This window comes from Pholis gunnellus, assembly GCF_910591455.1.
Source record: "Pholis gunnellus genome assembly, chromosome: 2".
In the NCBI taxonomy this organism is placed as follows: domain Eukaryota; kingdom Metazoa; phylum Chordata; class Actinopteri; order Perciformes; family Pholidae; genus Pholis; species Pholis gunnellus.
Genome location: NC_136536.1, coordinates 19,074,491 through 19,091,965, shown reverse-complemented (window position 1 = coordinate 19,091,965; position 17,475 = coordinate 19,074,491). Strand labels below are relative to the sequence as shown.

The window sequence follows — 17,475 nt, the reverse complement described above, 5'->3', positions numbered from 1 at the left end:
AAACAAGCTGTATGTTAATGTAAGAATCTAATAACAATAAGACCAAAATAAATCACTTTGGCTTTTGATACTATTGCCTAATGTTTACTATAATCTACTATAATGTGATACTATTGCTTTATGTTTACTATGATTGTGATTTACTATAATGTGATACTATTGCTTTATGTTTACTATGATTGTGATTTACTATAATGTGATACTATTGCTTTATGTTTACTATGATTGTGATTTACTATAATGTGATACTATTGCTTTATGTTTACTATGATTGTGATAGACAATTGTTGTTCCTCTGTTAGTTTCAACAAGGAAATCAGAGCACCTTTTCAACAAGATGCTGCACCGTTTCTAATATCACACTGAGAACAGCTGAACACATACATTGGAATAAAGCGTTTGATGCATGACCTGTTAAATAAGGTGAAATTAGAACTTTTTTTAAATTCAGAGAGGGTTGTTGATCAGATGTTATAGTGAATCCATTTCTGAAACGACTGTGTTTGGATCTATTTTCTTTAAAATATGTTTCCTTTGGAATCTTTAAACACGAGAAGAACAATAAAAGCACAAATGGTTTACAGGCTGATTATTCTTATTTCTTGATGGCCAAATTCTACACATTTAAGTGGCTATATTTCGTATTTGAACTTCTGGTAGACCTAGTTTTCCATAATGCTCAGGATCTGAAAACAGTGCTTTCTTTTTTTTTGTATGTGTGCGTTAATATATATTCATTATGCTTTTGCTCTGTTTTATGATTATTTTACTGTATATCTTTGCATTGTATTGCCTAGGCCTCTTTGTACTCCCAAGTTAATTAAACGAATACATTATATCGAATTAAGTGTCTCATTGTTTCCATTTATTTCTAGGTAACTCATGGTGTATGTTGATCATTATAATGTCTCATCATGTATTGTATCGAATAATATCCGAATATTATTTGAAAGCAATGGCTAGATCGATCGAACACAAATTAAAGCCTAATGGTCGGTTGTTGTGTGAGAAATGGGGAAACCTGCTGGTCCCAGATCAGTGCCGGTCATTTAGGGGAGGAGATATTTGGGAGGGGGGAGAAGGCGGGGGGACTTGCAGCAGGTCTCCAGTCATTCTGAGACAGAAGCCTGAGGACGTGTTGTGTTTGCCGCATCCTTGTCCCGCACTGAGAGGCGATGCTTGACTCCGCTGAGCGCCGTCATGGGCAAACGGAGCCCCGGGCCCACTTCAGTGTCAGCGCACTCACGTGCCCGAGTACGCGACCTCTGGTGTCCTAAATGAGCAGGGACGGCAGTGATGGAGACTCCACTCGCGGACGAAACGTTTTTTTGACACACTATGAAGGCAGAAGGTCCAGCATCTGAGGGTCTCTGTGCGCCGCGCTGAGAGCCATGGATCACTTTTCCCGGAGAAAGCGGGTCGGTCTGCTGAAACCCCTGCTGAGCCTGTCGCTCGTCTTTGCCTCTTTCCTCATGATCCACAAGCTGAAGCTGGCAGAGAAGGACGGGGTGGGGGTCAAGCATGCGAGGGACGCCGGTTGGTGCGGCCCCAAGTGTTTTCCCCTCAAGAAGGGAGCCATTAAAAACAGTTTGGGGAGTTCGGACTCTCCGGTGGTTGGTTACGCATTGGACGCGCAGCGGGTCTCCAACGGGACCCCGGCTACCTGGGACGCGCAGGTTCTCAACTGCAGCGAGGACGCGTCGGTGAGGACCAAGGACTGGTTCCGGCGCTTGGACCCGAGGTTTCACCAGTTCGTCCTGCACAGACACTGCAGGTACTTCCCCATGCTCATCAACCACCCGGAGAAATGCGCCGACGGAGAGGTGCACCTCCTCGTGGTGGTCAAGTCCGTCATCGAGCAGCACGACCGGCGGGAGGCGGTGCGTAAAACTTGGGGCAAAGAGCACACGGTGGACGGGAAAAGAATCAAAACGTTGTTTCTTTTGGGAAGCCCGACGACCGGCAAAGACACCAAGAACCTCCAGAAACTGATAGAGTACGAGGACAAGATCTACGGGGACATCCTCCAGTGGGACTTCATGGACACCTTCTTCAACCTGACCCTGAAAGAGGTCAACTTCCTCAAGTGGTTCGACATCTACTGCTCCGGCGTGCGGTTCATATTCAAAGGAGACGACGACGTGTTTTTGAACACGCGCAACCTGCTGCAGCTCATCGGCTTCAAAGTGGAGGAGCGCAAGGACGCCGACTTGTTCGTGGGGGACACCATCTCCAAGGCGATCCCGATCCGGAACCGGCAGAGCAAGTACTACATCCCCAAAGAGCTGTACGACAAGCCGTATCCCCCGTACGCCGGGGGTGGGGGGTTTCTGATGTCCTCCCAGCTGGCCAAGAGGCTCTTCGTGGTCTCGGAGGACCTGGAGCTGTACCCCATCGACGACGTGTTTTTGGGGATGTGCCTGCAGAAGCTTCAGTTGGCCCCAGAGATACACCCGGGCTTCAGGACCTTCGGCATCACCAGACGCAAGGTGAGCCCCATGAACAGCGAGCCCTGCTTTTACCGAAACCTCATCGTGGTGCACAAACTGAGCGCGCAGGAGCTGCTCCGGATGTGGAGCGTGGTGCACAACAAGGACCTGGTCTGCGCCCAGAGGAAGTCCATATGACTGATCCGCGTGTAATAATGACGTCCATGTAAATGAAAGTATAGACTTAAGTAATTCACCAAAGCGGAACAGAATACACAGAAGACTTGTGATCATACATGATGATCTTTACGCATCAGTCCTGTAGCTAAGGGAAGCAACAACTATGATCAAATAATATATATATAAATATATATATATAGTTTCGGTGTTAAATTCAAAAGGCTGCAAACTCCTCTGAACAGGTTGGCTTTTCATCCACTTGTCCCACTACTACAGATGTCTTTCCATTATGTGAAACCACTATCACACAACTCTTTCTGACTCTCGGTGCCATTACAGGTTGTGCTTTCATCATCACTCTTGTCCGAGAACCAATGTAGATGGAGAGACGTGGTTGTAAAGGTTTTAGTACGTGTTTGTGCAGGCATGAATAAGACTGGACTTGTTACATCCAGGTGTTCCTCTGAAACAGCAGATTTGTATTGTCCATATCTTGATTTCAGGATTTCAGTGCGACTGTCGCAGTGAACTGTATGGACTCACGGCACACATCATGGAATGAACAGTTGCATTCATAGTTGATTTTTTTTTTGTTGTAGGGTGCTGAAATTGTACAAAATGAAATGATTTAATTGTTATAAGTTAATATATTGCAAGTGTCGATTCACGTGTGTACGATTTGCAGAGGCAGGCCAAAAACAAAACAACCAAAGACGCTGACGGGCTGTAATACTGCAGATTTATGTGTGATCATGTCAATAAAAGTGGAGCTCTCTGTCAACTTTGTAAATGCAGAATTACTGTTGCAGCATTTGATTCGTATGGATTGTGTGAACTGCTGGAGAGAGATTTGCAAAAAGATGTGAAAGTATCAGAAACCTTCTGTCAAGTGAAAACACATCTGCAAAGTCCAGCTTCACGGAGCTTTATTTAAAGAAATACAAATACTTTTTGCACACAAAAAAAAATAGCCATTTGATGCCATAATTATTCAGAAAATACTGACTACTATGCACATAAAAACAGTTGCAATCTTCCTCAATACAGAAGCATATTAAAGCCAATGTGATGGATTGGGTAAAACCAAATATACTCTCTTATACATCTCCCAACAGTAAACGTTAGCACGCACATTAATAAGGAATTCATATTACAATTTGCAAAATAATGATCAAAAACACCTCCGACTGTTTTACGGATTGTTTCTGTTTTAGTTCTTCTTGGCTGTGGATGAATCACAGATGTATCACAATCAACATCGTCATAACACTGTGCAGTACAATAGAAGTTGTACAATTATAGCATGAAATATAAATCTAGCAAATTGTTGTCAAGAGTTCTTAAACTCTTAGTTTGTTGTTAAAATCAGTTTAAAGAGACTGAAGTGCTTCAAACTGTCTGTCTGAGTCAGCCTCCCTCACATTCAGCAGAAAAACAGGTGCTACAGGAATTCTACTGCATAGAATGCATTCATCTCCTTTGTGTGTGTTTTTTTATTCATGGGAATAATTCTGTTAAGTTAAGAGATCTACTTTGTCTCCCTCCCTGGATCAGTGGAGTATATAAAACTGTGCTCTCTGGTCAAGATTGTCAGTCGGCAATAAGCAGGAAAATAAATAAAGGTCATACTGTACTGGAAATTCCGCATCATCCATTTGGCAAAGTGCTACTTCATTCCTTCGATATAATTTATTGACGACCAGAAATGAAAGGAGAAATGTAAACAGACGGCAATGTGTGAAGCTGAGAGCAAAGGTACACTCGTGTTGTCAAAAGCTTTAAGATGCTGAAGTTTTGCCAAGGAAGCAAAAGTTTCCTTCTTGTAACCAAAGCTCACTCCTCTCCTCTACAAAGAGAGGAGTGTTTCTTAGAGGACAGGTAGAGCAGCTCCACTGATTACATATTTCATTTTATTACACTGCTTATATCCTGGGTTTTTACTGAAGAGCTTGTGATCTAAAGCTCCTTTTAAATACAATGCTGAAAATCATTTTTTTTATGTAAAAAATGCCGTTTTTTAAAAATTGTACAATAAAATGTACAGGTGCATTAGATAGCTCGTGTAAATTGTTTAGTTTACTAGCTTTCCCGAGTCTGTTGAAATAACCCTGATGACATCACTATGACATCATCTCAGCTGGGGCTCGTTAACAAAGCCTGAATTGAGGGTGTGGACAGACAGGGTCTAATGAGAAGATGCCATTAGGCACTAAAGTCAGGAATATCTTTGACCATTCGTTTTGAAATCTGTCTCTTGTGAGTTACCAAAACCTTAAAAAGGTACAGTGTGATTTGGTGACATCCAGCGACTGCGGTAACATGAGCTGTCCAGTGCAAAACCTGTGGTAGCGCTGTTCGCCTCAGAGGGCCATCCTGACCACAATAACATGGCTTAAGGAGCAACGGAAGTCAGACGGTTGCTAGTGGAACAGCGGTTTGTCCGCTCTGGGCTACTGTAGAAAGCATGGCGGTGCAAGATGGCAGACTCCGTGAAGAAGACCCGCTCCCTATATGTAGCTATCAACGGCTCATTCTAAGCTAACGAAAACACAACTTAGTTTCAGGTGATTTGACACAAAACAGAGAAACATAGTTATGAATATTATATTCAATTTCTGCTAATAGATCCCCCTAAATCCTACACACTGTGCCTTTAATGGAAGTCATATACCAAATCAATGGTCCACCCCTGTAAGCTGTACAATTCCTCACCATGGTGGCTCCAAATGTCAACGAGCACTCAAAACAGAGACGTCCTGTCAGGGGATATCAGGAAACAGCACACGGTGTGCACGTGTTTACTGGCCCGGCAGGTGTGTGACGCCAGGGGCTTGACATATAGACAAAAGGGGCAAGAGATGGAACATCCAGCTGTGGCCTCTCTGTGTAGATGTTCTGTCACTGACCACCACAACAGGACTAGAAACCTAAAGAGTTAATATGGCAAATCTACAGTGTCTCAATAAGTGGATCCAACACCATGCCGTAATGTTTGTGCTGATAAGACAGTATTCACTTACAATTCACTCTTAAAAAAAAGATGTGAAGCCTATCAGATGTCTTTTCTAAAAGTGCTGATATGCAGGAACATGGGAGCAGGAAATGTGGGAGTGGGGTGTCCCGACAGGTAGAGTTTGTTTCTACAGGGACGTTGGTCACTGTTTCAGTGCTTCCCTGCAGTGTGTCCTCTGGCCCGGGGTGCCAGGGCCGGGATCCGGCTGCCTCTGCCCATGGCTCTGGATCTGGCCCCGACCGACCAGGACTCCTTCAGCTTGGCTCCACCAACAGCCCTGCCTGGACACACACACACACACACACACACACACACACACACACACACACACACACACACACACACACACACACACACACACACACACACACACACACACACACACACACACACACACACACACACACACACACACACACACACAGACAGGACATCCTTAAAGTAAACCTTTGTATGAACTTTAACACAGAGGACCCTACCCTTCCTGTTCTTGTGTACTATTTACCACTAAACAAAGCAGCCTGCATCACCTGTGATGTGAGTGTAAACAGACCTTCAGCATCTCACGGGGATGTGGATGCATACTGGGAGAGACCATCTCTCTCTGACGACACACTGTCACTGAGTCTATGCTGCGGTCACGTCACAAGGCTCACTTTCAATACACAGTGAGCTACTAATTGGGTTCTGTCAGCCAACTAGTGGAATAAGAAAAATGTCAAAAAGACAGAAGGGAAAAGTTCACAGATCCTTTACTTAATTAAAAGCAGCAATGCCACTCCAAAAGAAGTTTTTACAAGTAAAAGTCCTGCATTCAAAATGTACTCAAGTATGTACAGAGGAATTAACAGAGGCAAGCCACAAAGCCTGACACGAAGACCACTAACATCATACAAAATGAATACGCTTTTGTGGAATAAAACATGAATCATTAGGGAGAAAAAAAGAGCAGAGGCGCCTTTTGAAAAAGCAAACGCTACAGATTTAATGAGGCTCCCGTTTGGGCCATAATTTACAAGATGTGTCAGGATCTGAGTGGCTTCAGTTTCCACCTTTAATTTCCAGGAGGAAACCCTGAAAAAGTAAACATATGAGTGTTTTCTTTTATACTGCATCAAATCACTCTGTAGATGATGGGATTGGCTTATTTGACTGGACGATTTCAGTTCTGGCTAATTTGGCGACACCTGTTGTGTCTTAATAAAAGCTTGCAAAGTTCAGTGCAGCTGCTACTCCTTCAGCAGCGCAACAGAAGACGAGCGACTGGTTAACAATATAGGCCTTTTGAAACCTAAGACATTTTTGACTTGTCACAGTAGGAAAAGCACAGGTGTAAGTAATGAAGTTAATGATGGCTGAATTACATTCAGCTGCTTTGATTTTAGGTTCCTGTCACTCACACGGGAACCCTTGAACACATCCGAGCCATCGTTAGCGTTATTAGTCACACCTGTGTTGTTCCTCGAGCGGCTTCATGGCAAAGATGTCCAGTGTCATGTCCAGTGCGTGCATGGGTACGTAATTTCACGAGTAACACTAAAAACTACTAGTGACCCAATCATGGAACCCTTCTTGTTGTCGTAAAAAAAAGCGATGTTTCATTCATGAACAATATACTTACAACCACTCCCCTGATTGTGAAATATCACTAAAAATGGATACACTAACACCCACTACACCAGGCTCCAAATTGAATCCTGACACCTTTTTTTTAAACGGCCTTATTTTGTGTGTTTCTGAGGCAGGAAACGGTTACAACATGAAGTTCTACCAACAAGCATGGGCACTTTGTATAGCTTCTACATGGAGCGTTAGGGAGGCGGGTGTAAGCAGAGGGTGTATGAATGCTTTACCTTGTGCTGGCTGGGTTCTCTGGGACACCGCAGTCCTGCGTGAGTTTTGTTTACAGCCCTCCCTGCCCATGAGGTGAGCCTTCCAGGCCTGCAACAGGGACAAAGTAGCTCAGTGAGTAAACGTTCCTCTCTCAGATACTCTCTCGATCGGGACGGCCACGGGTGACTGTAGGCCCAGTCAAGGCCCGAATGGCTGCCCTCCCTCCCTCCCACCAACACTGCAGTCTTTCATTGAGTCAACGCTCGCAGCTCTGGCAGCGAGAATGTGACTCTCTGTGAGTTATTTTCTTCGTTCATTTTTTGAGGGTGTGAGAGGTGGGCGACTTCATGTCGCGAGTGAATGAGAACACAAATGAGGTACGGCCACGGTTGCATAATAAGTGTCACTGTACATTTGGGCTTCATCTCAACAGCTCTCATGTCTTATCCTACTTGGACACTAAGTTGTTTGCAGGGAATGAAAATGGTTCAACGGTAAAGTCCTGGAATCTGGAAACATGGTGTATAATTTATGTTTTATGTGGGACAAGCCAACATGTTGACAAAGAGACTCACATTCCTGCTAAGCACACAAACAAAAGGCTAACGGGCCTTTTCCACAGCAAACATTAGCACGTTGGATCGGCCAATCACAAATCAGGAGCGACACTTTTAAATTCTGCCAGCACAACATTTACAAGGCAGAAACGACATACAATCTCAAATGTGCACCAATTACAGGGTCCCGAACGAGCCTTTTATTGGGATTTTTTTTCGCCGTACCTCCCAGAATCGGAAGTTGCTTAATTTGAGAACCTTCCGCCCACCTTGGCTGTGGTGAATGTTTGTCTGGCTACGTCTCCAGAATCAAACCCAGATCCTCCCCTCCCCTCCCCCGGTTCCCCGTGGTCACCACAGAAGTAGCATAATTTGAGTGCGATGTCTATCTTCCATCAGAGATCGGTCGTGATTATAATAACACTGATGGGAACAATCTTCTCCAACATGAACCCCCACATTCAAACTGAAGTGTGAGGGTTTTAACCACCGGTTGGGATTCTTGTTTTCGAGTTTTATCCAGAAGTTTCATTTCCAAAGTGCTGCTGCCACCTGGGACAGGCTGGGTCAGGACAGGCGACGGTCAGACCGACTCACGGAGCTCTTGTGGGTCCTTGAAAGACGAGTTTGCATGATTCATTAGACGCCACGATGACAGAAACGTAACGGAAGACAAATGAAAGGCTACACTGTTGTTTCATCTTTTAGTGTATCCGTTTGAAACTTCTCTCACCAAAAGCCTGTGGACGGACATAAAGGATAAGTGAGGGATGAGAAGCTCCAAGAGCGCTGAAATATGAGCGCTGTTGACGTGTGCGAGATAAGAGCGAACTATTTCCCCTGTCGTAATATTATGGCATGTTCAACCCGTCACTCAAGGTATTGAGTTCATGCTACTATTGTTAAACATTTTGATTACGTTTCCTCATTGATACATTCTATCTGTTGATTCATATCAAAGTAAGATTTCCAGTTAATCTGTAACTGCAATCTTTTCCTGTTATTGTTGAAACGTTGTCGACATAATACACAGCAGGGAGCGGCCTCAGCAGGAAAACTGTCAGCACTGCTGGAATCAAAGGAAACCTGAACTTGTCCAACAGTCATCTATTGTTCAGTGTTTATAATTAGTATACAAATTATTGAATTATCGTAAAGCCACAAAAAAGATTTATGGAAAGCACAATCTATTAAAAATGTATATCAAAAATGGATTTCCACGACTAAATCCGGGTATTTTTGTCTTTACTTCTCCTCAAACTAATAGGAATGTGAAGAATGTGACGGTATCTATTTCATCCTGAGACAAATGAAACAGCCCATTAAGAACAAAGGCTTCGCCTGCTTTGAAGCCTTTAAAAGGCCAACAATAGCAGTGTTTTACCTCAACACCTGTTTGCTCCTCAAGCCTCATATTAGATGCTTTTTGAGTTTCTGTGTTGATATAAAAGATGGAAAATAGAAACGCTCACAGAGTGAAGTTCAGGCCCAAGTTGTGTGAAAATCCTAATCGTACCAAGAGTTGCTCCATTATAACCTAGGACGCAGCGCTCTACAAGAGACCTAGGTTGTTGTTGTTTTTTTTATTATTTTGTAAGGAAACAATAAGCTTGACGTGCAAAAAAGTTCACTGAAGGGACACACTTCACATCTTTTTAATGCTTATGCTATAATATACTTTAATTAAGCCATTTCTTCACACAAAACATGATCACAGAGATGTTAGTGACAAAACTGGTACAGTTTGTCTCTCATGCAGTCTTGTTTTTCGTTTTGGTGTGAAACGAAAAATTGGTGTAGTGTACCGTTTCACCTGTTGATTATGCTGATGTGTTGTACATGAATGCCTCAGCTCACTGTCTTCACATGCTGTATAGCGTGTTTTAAGGGGCTCTGAGATTCATTACAAACTGTGGATCTTGGTAAAATTCCTACCTACTTATCGTCTTTACAATTATTGAAATGACAATCTCCTTTTGAAGGACTTTTTTGGCTTTGTTGTTCCCTAAGTCAGAACTGAATTTGGAAAGAAAACGTTTAGATTTCCTCCAACCTGCTGCATGGACCAATCTACAGACTGATCATAAACGTCAGAGCATAGTAACCTTGAATAAGTTTCAAAACTATTGCGCAATCTATTGAGGCCATTTTAATGTTACCCAAACTTTCATTTCTGTTGATGTTGGCGGTCCCTGTGGACGGAAGTGGTAGTGTGTCCGAGCACCAGAATCCCTTTAGAAAACCTCTCATTTTACTGCGGCAGGGGTTTGACAGTCTGCCTTGCTAAGTCCTGATCCTCCCGTGCCTCCCTTCCCTACAGCGGGCCCAGCAATACGGCCTGGGCCTCCAGCAGCGTGGAGCAGCTCTGCTCTGCTCTGCTCTGCTCCTGGCAGGTTGAAGGCGGCGGCGAAGCCAGATCTGGGTAGGTCCGCATCGGGCTGCTCGCTGCTAGAGGCCCCACTGAGTCTGAGCTGAAGGAGTTCCTGGAAAACCTGAATGATTTCATCTGATTTTGTGAGGAATCCGACCCGGTGGCACCGATGACAAGCTTTAAGAATGACTTCATAGACATAGACAGTCCTCTCGCTGATTGTCTCGTTTACTTATGTAGGTCATATAGAGGCATCAGCATTAAATTGAGACTGCTTCATTACCTCACAGTAACTTTCATTGTGTTGTTCCTATTCTTGTCCAGGTCTCCCATGTGAGAGAGATCTTCGATCTCAATGGGACAAACCTGGTTGAATTAAGGTAAAAGAAAAAACAGAAACAGAATCTCACCTTCTCTCCAGGCATGAAGTTGTTGTGACACAAAGGACAGTGGTTGGAGCCTTTATCCGAGATGGGGGCTGAAATAGAAACACGACACCTTTAAATTAAGCTACCGAATATACAATTACAGAAAAGGCCCCGAGAACGTTCCAGAGAAAATGAAAATTATGGGAACACAAAAGGCTGACTGGTATCATTTATCTATGGAGACATGGCTGGTAATAGAGACGTAGTGCAAGTCTACAAAAAGTATCTGTCTTCAGTTTGGATGCTACATTGACAGTAAACTTTGGAACAAAACAACAAGAACAGGACGTTCCTATAGCAAAAGCTGACCTCAGCGTTCAGATAATAAACACTGGCAACAGGGCTGCACAACAACACTGTGGAAAAGCACTGACTTCTGATTTCTTCAAGGCTCCGTGTAGCACAGTGAGAACGTTGAGAACATTTTTCATGTTTTAAAAGAGCCTTGTGCTGTAGGCCACCTGTTGGAGGACGACTATCCGACAAACTGAGCCAAATATATTAAAAGAGACATCTGAGCTGCACTGGGAGCAGAACAAAGGCCAGCTCAAGAAAAACAGGCTGTTTAGAACCAACGTAAAGACCAGGAAGTAAAAAGAAACATGAACCGAAGTATGTTCATCCACCTGAGATCGGTGAATGAAATGTTATGCTTGATCTAATTGAGGAAATTATGTTTCTTTTTGGTGCTCTGTGAGAGAAGGAAGGAGAGGTTTGAGGTTTGAGGACAAACACTGTCAGATCTACATGAGATACATTGCCTATACTCATCCAAAGGATAATATCGAGTACAGTTTGGCAAAGTGCTCTCTGGAGACAAGTCTGAAGTCAACAAAGTCGGCTTGCAGAGGCAAAAAAACAACAAGAAAGACCTAAGTAGCCTCACAGCCATGTGTTGGAGTTGTATTGGAATTGAATTGTGGTGTTGCTTATGTCGAGCCAAGCAAAGGAGCTTAAGCACGCAAAGGTAAAGCTGGAGAGAACACTCACTGACCACAAATGGACCCAAAGAGAAGGTGCAGCCAGAAGACACTGGATAGATGCAATCCCCCCAATTTAAGGACAATACAGCAAGACAACGATCTTAACTCTTTAACAGACAGACAAGGTTATCAAATAGATTTTAGGCCAAACAGTGGAATCTTTTTGAAAGGGCCGAGCCAATGACCTGACCTCAGTCGAACTGAGCATGTGGTGTGTGTGTGTGTGTGTGTGTGTGTCCAAAACAAGCAAGATGTGCAGCTGGCTGCATCACCAGGGAAGACACCACGTTTCTGATGCCTTTATTTTAGATGATGCTCACTCTGCTATTTAAATTCTGTCCCTTCAAATTGGGGAACTATGTACAAGGATGCAAACACCATCAAATCAAGTCGTCGCTTTAACCTCATAGTCCTTGTTTCATTTAAAATAAATATAAACAGGAGTACAGAGAAAGACTCATTTGCTTGGTTACATTTTATAATGATTGCTCAACATATAATCTGACACCAACCATGTCCTAGGGATTGATAAGAGCTAACTTCAAATATTGTTGTTAACAAATAACTTCTAATATACTAATTCTGCCAGAAAATGTCTCCCTTTGTGCCACAAGGTGCAACAGTAAAGCAATATATCGTGAGGTTATTTTGGTTTTATTTAGTAGTTTTGGTTATGTAATCGGTCACTGACAAATACAAAATAAGTTTTATCAGTACATTTTTGGTCACATTGAAAACTACCCATTACAAGTGTCCTGATAGTCTCGGGGTTATGACTTTTACCGTGTGCAATGTCCATTATTCTGGCTTGGGACATTTGTTCCATGTCATATTATTATCTCCTATTGATTTTAAACTGTCACCATCTAATAAAGATTAAAAAAAAAAGAATAATGAATAATAATTTCTACACATAAGGACATTTCAGAAAGTTTCCAATGGCTTGATAGAGCGAGACTGAGAACTCACGGTTGCAGGCGGGGCCCTGGACATGGTGTAGAGTCAGCTCCTCAGTGGCCACGGCCTCTGAGCAGCGTGGGCACTGGCTGAACTTGGACCTGCTTTCACATTCGCCGAGTAGGTGCTCTGTGAGGCTGGCTATCTCGACTACCTGCGAACACAACGCAGAGCTTTATGCAAAGTCTTCAAGCTTCGTAACCGAGCTGGTGAGTAACCAGCTATAGGCAGATGCCCCTTCTTTCAGGGGGACTCCATACATGCCGACGCCTTTTGAAAACCTACCTGTCTGCATTCGTCGCAGCGTCTCAGCATAGGACAGTGTTTCCAGTAGTGGAGGTCCAATCCGTCCTCTGTGAATGACTCGTCCTTTTTACCGCAGAATATACACAGGCTGGAACGGTGGGAGAAAGAATAAGACTGTGAGAAAACTGCACAGAAAACATTAAACCTGTGATACCAGGGCTAGGCTAATATGCTATATACATTCTTTCTATTATTCCAGTAACTTGTATTTAAAAAGGTCTCCATTGAGTCTCTTACTTGTCCAGATAGTTGATCGACTGTTGGACGTCAACACTGTCTGCGACCTTGTTCTGCGGCACTTTTGTGACAGCTGGAAATGAAGAAGACAGCATCTGTTACTTGTCATGACTGCAAAACATCCCGCAACACTTAACTCGCCTCTTATAATAATGTCTTATTGTTGTATTCTCTTCAAATGGAGGTTGTGTTTCTTGTTTATAGTCATGCTAAGACAAGCACCATACTTTGGGTTCAAATGGTTAAACTCTCGAGAACACTGTTGCTGGGCAACTAACAACAAAAGTAGACGCTGTGAGGCTCCCCGTCCCCCTTTGGAAATGGTCATTGATTTTATTTATTTCTTCTTTTTTTTGCATCTCAATGACCGTGCTGACACTAAAGTGCCTAACTACCGTGACCTCAGAGATACCTTTGAAATAGTCCCCTCGCATATCACAGGTCACATTCGAAGGCATTAGCGCCACATGACTCAAAAGACTACATTAGCACCATGTTGCTGTTTTGTGCCATGAAGCAATATCGCTCTGTGCTTTAACGCAATCCAAACCAGAGCTGGTGGAGCACGGTATAAAATGGCGTTTAACTCTACGAAAGAACATCTTTAATGTGATTCGGAACTGAGAGGCTTTTGTCTGCTTCTTTCCAGTCAAACATGTGTACGTACTTGTTTTGCCAGCTTTTTGGGACTCAGGTTTGGGGGCTTCTTTCTTTGGCATTTGTCCTTTGGTGCTTTCATCCCCTCTCTCCTTCACAAGCAGACATAGAGAAATATGAATAGGTTTCAGAGAGCACAGTTCCAAACAGAGATGCTGTAATAGAAGGAAAGCTCTACAGTGACTACAGACATTAATTTGTGGAACAATAGTGGACGTCCTCTTCATAAGACTCTTAAGGAGATATATAATGTACCGGTGTTGGTATCTGTTCATGTGAATAACTGAGTTTCTGACCACCTAGAGAGACAAAATTCTCCCAGAGTCATAAATACAAATTAGTAGCCATTACAAGAAGTGATGTAATCGCAGTCTAATGACAACTCCACCTACTGTGATCTCTTTCAAGGCGGCCAGCTGCTCCTGAAGAGACTGGATCTCCTCCTTCTCTTTTTGCCCATCCTGCTGACCACCTCCCTTATTCAAAATCTGGCGAAAAAAGTGACTCAGTCAGTTTTTCAGTTGCATTTGACTCTGTGTTGCTCCCTTTCTTCCCTCTTTCTCCTGTTTACATCACAGATCTTTCTCGCTCACCACGCCATCTTTTAAACTGAAGAGCTTAAAGCTGTCCAGACTCTTAGAGCCATTACGTAATGGGAGGGATAGGTCGCTAACAATGCCAGTGAAAATTGAGAAACATGGTCACTGTGTGAGTCACAAACTTTACGGTAACTCAAGCTGACTTGTTTACCGGCTGCGTTTGTGGTTTCAGATAACAAGCTATCCTTTACTACATTTTGTAAAGATGGGAAAGTCCAGTTTGTCGCCAGTGCAATCTTAGTCCAGTTGGTGATGACATGAAGGATTTGGATTATACCACCAAACATATCCATGCATGGATCTCTCATGGATCGTTTGTATAACCAGGTGAGTAAAAGACAAGACTGCCTGTGCTGGCTTTGGCAAAAGGAAGCAGCGGAGGCAGTTAGCTGTGTGTGCAACATGAAACTCTGTTACTGTCAGCTTAGAATAAATAAAGACATGACGTCACGCAGTCCCCTCTAAAGCGTTCAAGAGAGTGCTCCCATCTGCCATGTCTGACAGTTTCACTGTCCATGTACCAGCTGCTCCTCGCTGACTACAGTCTGTTTGTGAACGTCAGTTAAGATGCAAATTTAGTTTGTATATATATTAGTCAATATATAGACACTAATACAAATATTTCACAATAGAAATAGGAGATTTCAGTTATTTTGTTGTGTGTTGTATTATATTCCTTCTTTAAGTGAAGAAGGTGTGGAGTGTTAATGAGAGATTCATTTGCAGTGAAGAAAAAATAAAAAAACGTCTTGCCTGAGTATCCACCAGCTTCCCATCAATCTTGGCAAAGCCATCGAAGAGGGTTTTGAGGAGGAAGTTCTTTCGTGCAGCAGCGTCGTTGGGTGGCAGGTAGTGGAGGACAGCAGCTCTGTGCTGCTGGTACGCGGATAAGATGATGCGCACAGCCAGCTCTCGAACCGCTGGTGCGTTGTGCTCCAAAGCTGCTGTGCAGAACTGACAGAGGAAAACAGGGCTTTCTATTAACATGTGGACATTGAGCAGGAATTTTAAATGACTGGGTTTTACTGTTCTAACATATCCCATGAGGCAGTTTCAGCTTTGGTTTGACCTGTTGAACAGAGGCACCTTTAAATGGAGATGTAAAAGTCACATGGAACTGTAAGAAAGAGTTTCAGGCCGTTTCACTGCAAAGAAGCGTGACGAAAGGAGAGATCATTGCACGTAGCGGTGCATCCAAGTTGGTTCCCGGCACTCAACATGTGACTATTTTGGAAATTCACATGACAGCTATCAGGAAATAATCTGATAAAAAAACAGTTCATGGAAACCCTTTGTCAGAGTTCTTCCTCATTTGACTTCAAGGAACTTGTTGGGCCACTATAACTATCACTGAAACTGATCTGACTTTATTCATCCTGATTGTGTTTTCAGATGTTGCTCTTCCGATTGTGTAAGACCGGTTAAATTGTGTTTTGAAAGGTGCCATTCAATTGAACTTGACTGGCCTTCTCTCACCTCCAGTGTGCTGGGGAAACCTGGCAGGCCAAGTATTATGAAGCGATATTTGCAGTCTAGTTTCATGTGCAATAAAACAGCAACATTGTTCAGGAAGTCCTTTGAGGGAAGTGCACATCATGACGTAAAAGGAGCCCATTAACAAACATAATCTGTGTGCAGAGAGTCGCACCACAATGGCCGTCCCGCCAGAGGAGAACGTTAAAACTAAACTGGGCATAAAGGCCAGCCGCCCCTCGTTCATATGGCTCTTTGCCATTATTCTCTGTTGTCTCAGCCACCCACTTCTCATTTTAATTACAAGAAATTCAATCACCCCCTTCCTCCCCCTTTGGCTCCCGCTTCGGAGCAGATCACCCAGGTGACAGCATGGGGGAAAAGGAAGAATGCTCAAAATATAGCTGGGCCAACACTATGGAGCTGTCAAGAGGGCTGGTCGGGACATTTAAAGAGGCAGATAACAGCAGAGGATTTACTTTGAATTTCAGGATTCAGTCATCCTTGAGTTTAATTAATCAGGGTTCCCAAACCTGTTTTTAGCACCGCGTACCGGTTTAATACTAACTAAATTCTTCCCCCTCACTCCCACTGCCTTTCTCTTCATACATCCACGGCCTTTCCACTGCTGGAATAGGGTGGTGTGGCTCGTAGGTCTGTACCGAATAGTTAAAAACTTCGAAGCGTCATTCATGACATTGAATTATTATAATTATTATAAATAACTTTGGCTGTCCATAGCGGTTTCTTTGTCTGAGCGGTCCAACTCTTTTGTGTGGACACTCCGAGCGCTTCTAGATGAAAAGCACTGCCAGCGTTTTGTTGTTTTCTGGCAGAAAAAAAGTATTAAAGAAATATTGCATAAGATTGCACCTTCCAGCTTCTCTTCCCCTTTCTCTTTCACTCTCCCTGCAAACACACACACACACACACACACACACACACACACACACACACACACACACACACACACACACACACACACACACACTGCGAGAGCTGTTTTGTCTCTATAATTGTCTTAGTCAGTCAAAAGATATAATCATTTACATAATTCACATGTTTTTATCTCTAAATAATAATAAAATAATCTCCTTCAATTTATACTTTTAGGCGTTTGGCCGTTAGGCTCTCAAAAACACTTTTTCACTGTGGCCTGAAATCTCAGAAAGGGAGGCAAGCAGCTGTATTAACGGACATTCATAGCTTCATTAAACCTCAATAAAAGCTTTGAATATAAAAAATGACATTCGGTACAGCCCTAGTGGCTCGGGCCGATCCTCTTTGTGGCGGGCGATGATGACACGGATGACCTCGTGTCACATGTGTGGGTGTTGTGGGTGTGACAGGGGAGAGATTACCGCACAAATGGACCATCCTGTTTTATTCTTGTTATTCTGGTTTTTAGTTCTTTTTTTGCCATTACCCATGGCCAAACGCTTTGTGGGCAGG

At 43.3% G+C, this 17,475-nt stretch overlaps 2 protein-coding genes across 2 annotated transcripts in view; one reads left to right on the top strand and one right to left on the bottom strand.

Moving 5' to 3' along the window:
- Positions 1-1,391: 1,391 nt before the first annotated feature.
- Positions 1,392-2,627, top strand: b3gnt7l (UDP-GlcNAc:betaGal beta-1,3-N-acetylglucosaminyltransferase 7, like; the record flags this gene model as incomplete). The annotated part of the gene is made up of 1 exon (XM_079169483.1): positions 1,392-2,627. One exon carries the CDS (start codon positions 1,392-1,394, stop codon positions 2,625-2,627), a length of 1,236 nt encoding a protein of 411 aa, XP_079025609.1.
- A 2,501-nt stretch (positions 2,628-5,128) lies between these two features.
- Positions 5,129-17,475, bottom strand: part of cep104 (centrosomal protein 104) — a gene marked incomplete at its 5' end in the record, with an annotated part of 28,731 nt that continues 16,384 nt past the window's right edge. The window contains 9 exons of the mRNA XM_079167712.1: positions 5,129-5,912; positions 7,476-7,563; positions 10,794-10,861; positions 12,764-12,905; positions 13,037-13,145; positions 13,295-13,367; positions 13,962-14,043; positions 14,344-14,439; positions 15,304-15,504. Coding sequence (XP_079023838.1) covers positions 5,773-5,912; positions 7,476-7,563; positions 10,794-10,861; positions 12,764-12,905; positions 13,037-13,145; positions 13,295-13,367; positions 13,962-14,043; positions 14,344-14,439; positions 15,304-15,504 — 999 coding nt within the window. The 3' untranslated portion in view covers positions 5,129-5,772. The remainder of the gene's footprint in view (positions 5,913-7,475; positions 7,564-10,793; positions 10,862-12,763; positions 12,906-13,036; positions 13,146-13,294; positions 13,368-13,961; positions 14,044-14,343; positions 14,440-15,303; positions 15,505-17,475) is intronic.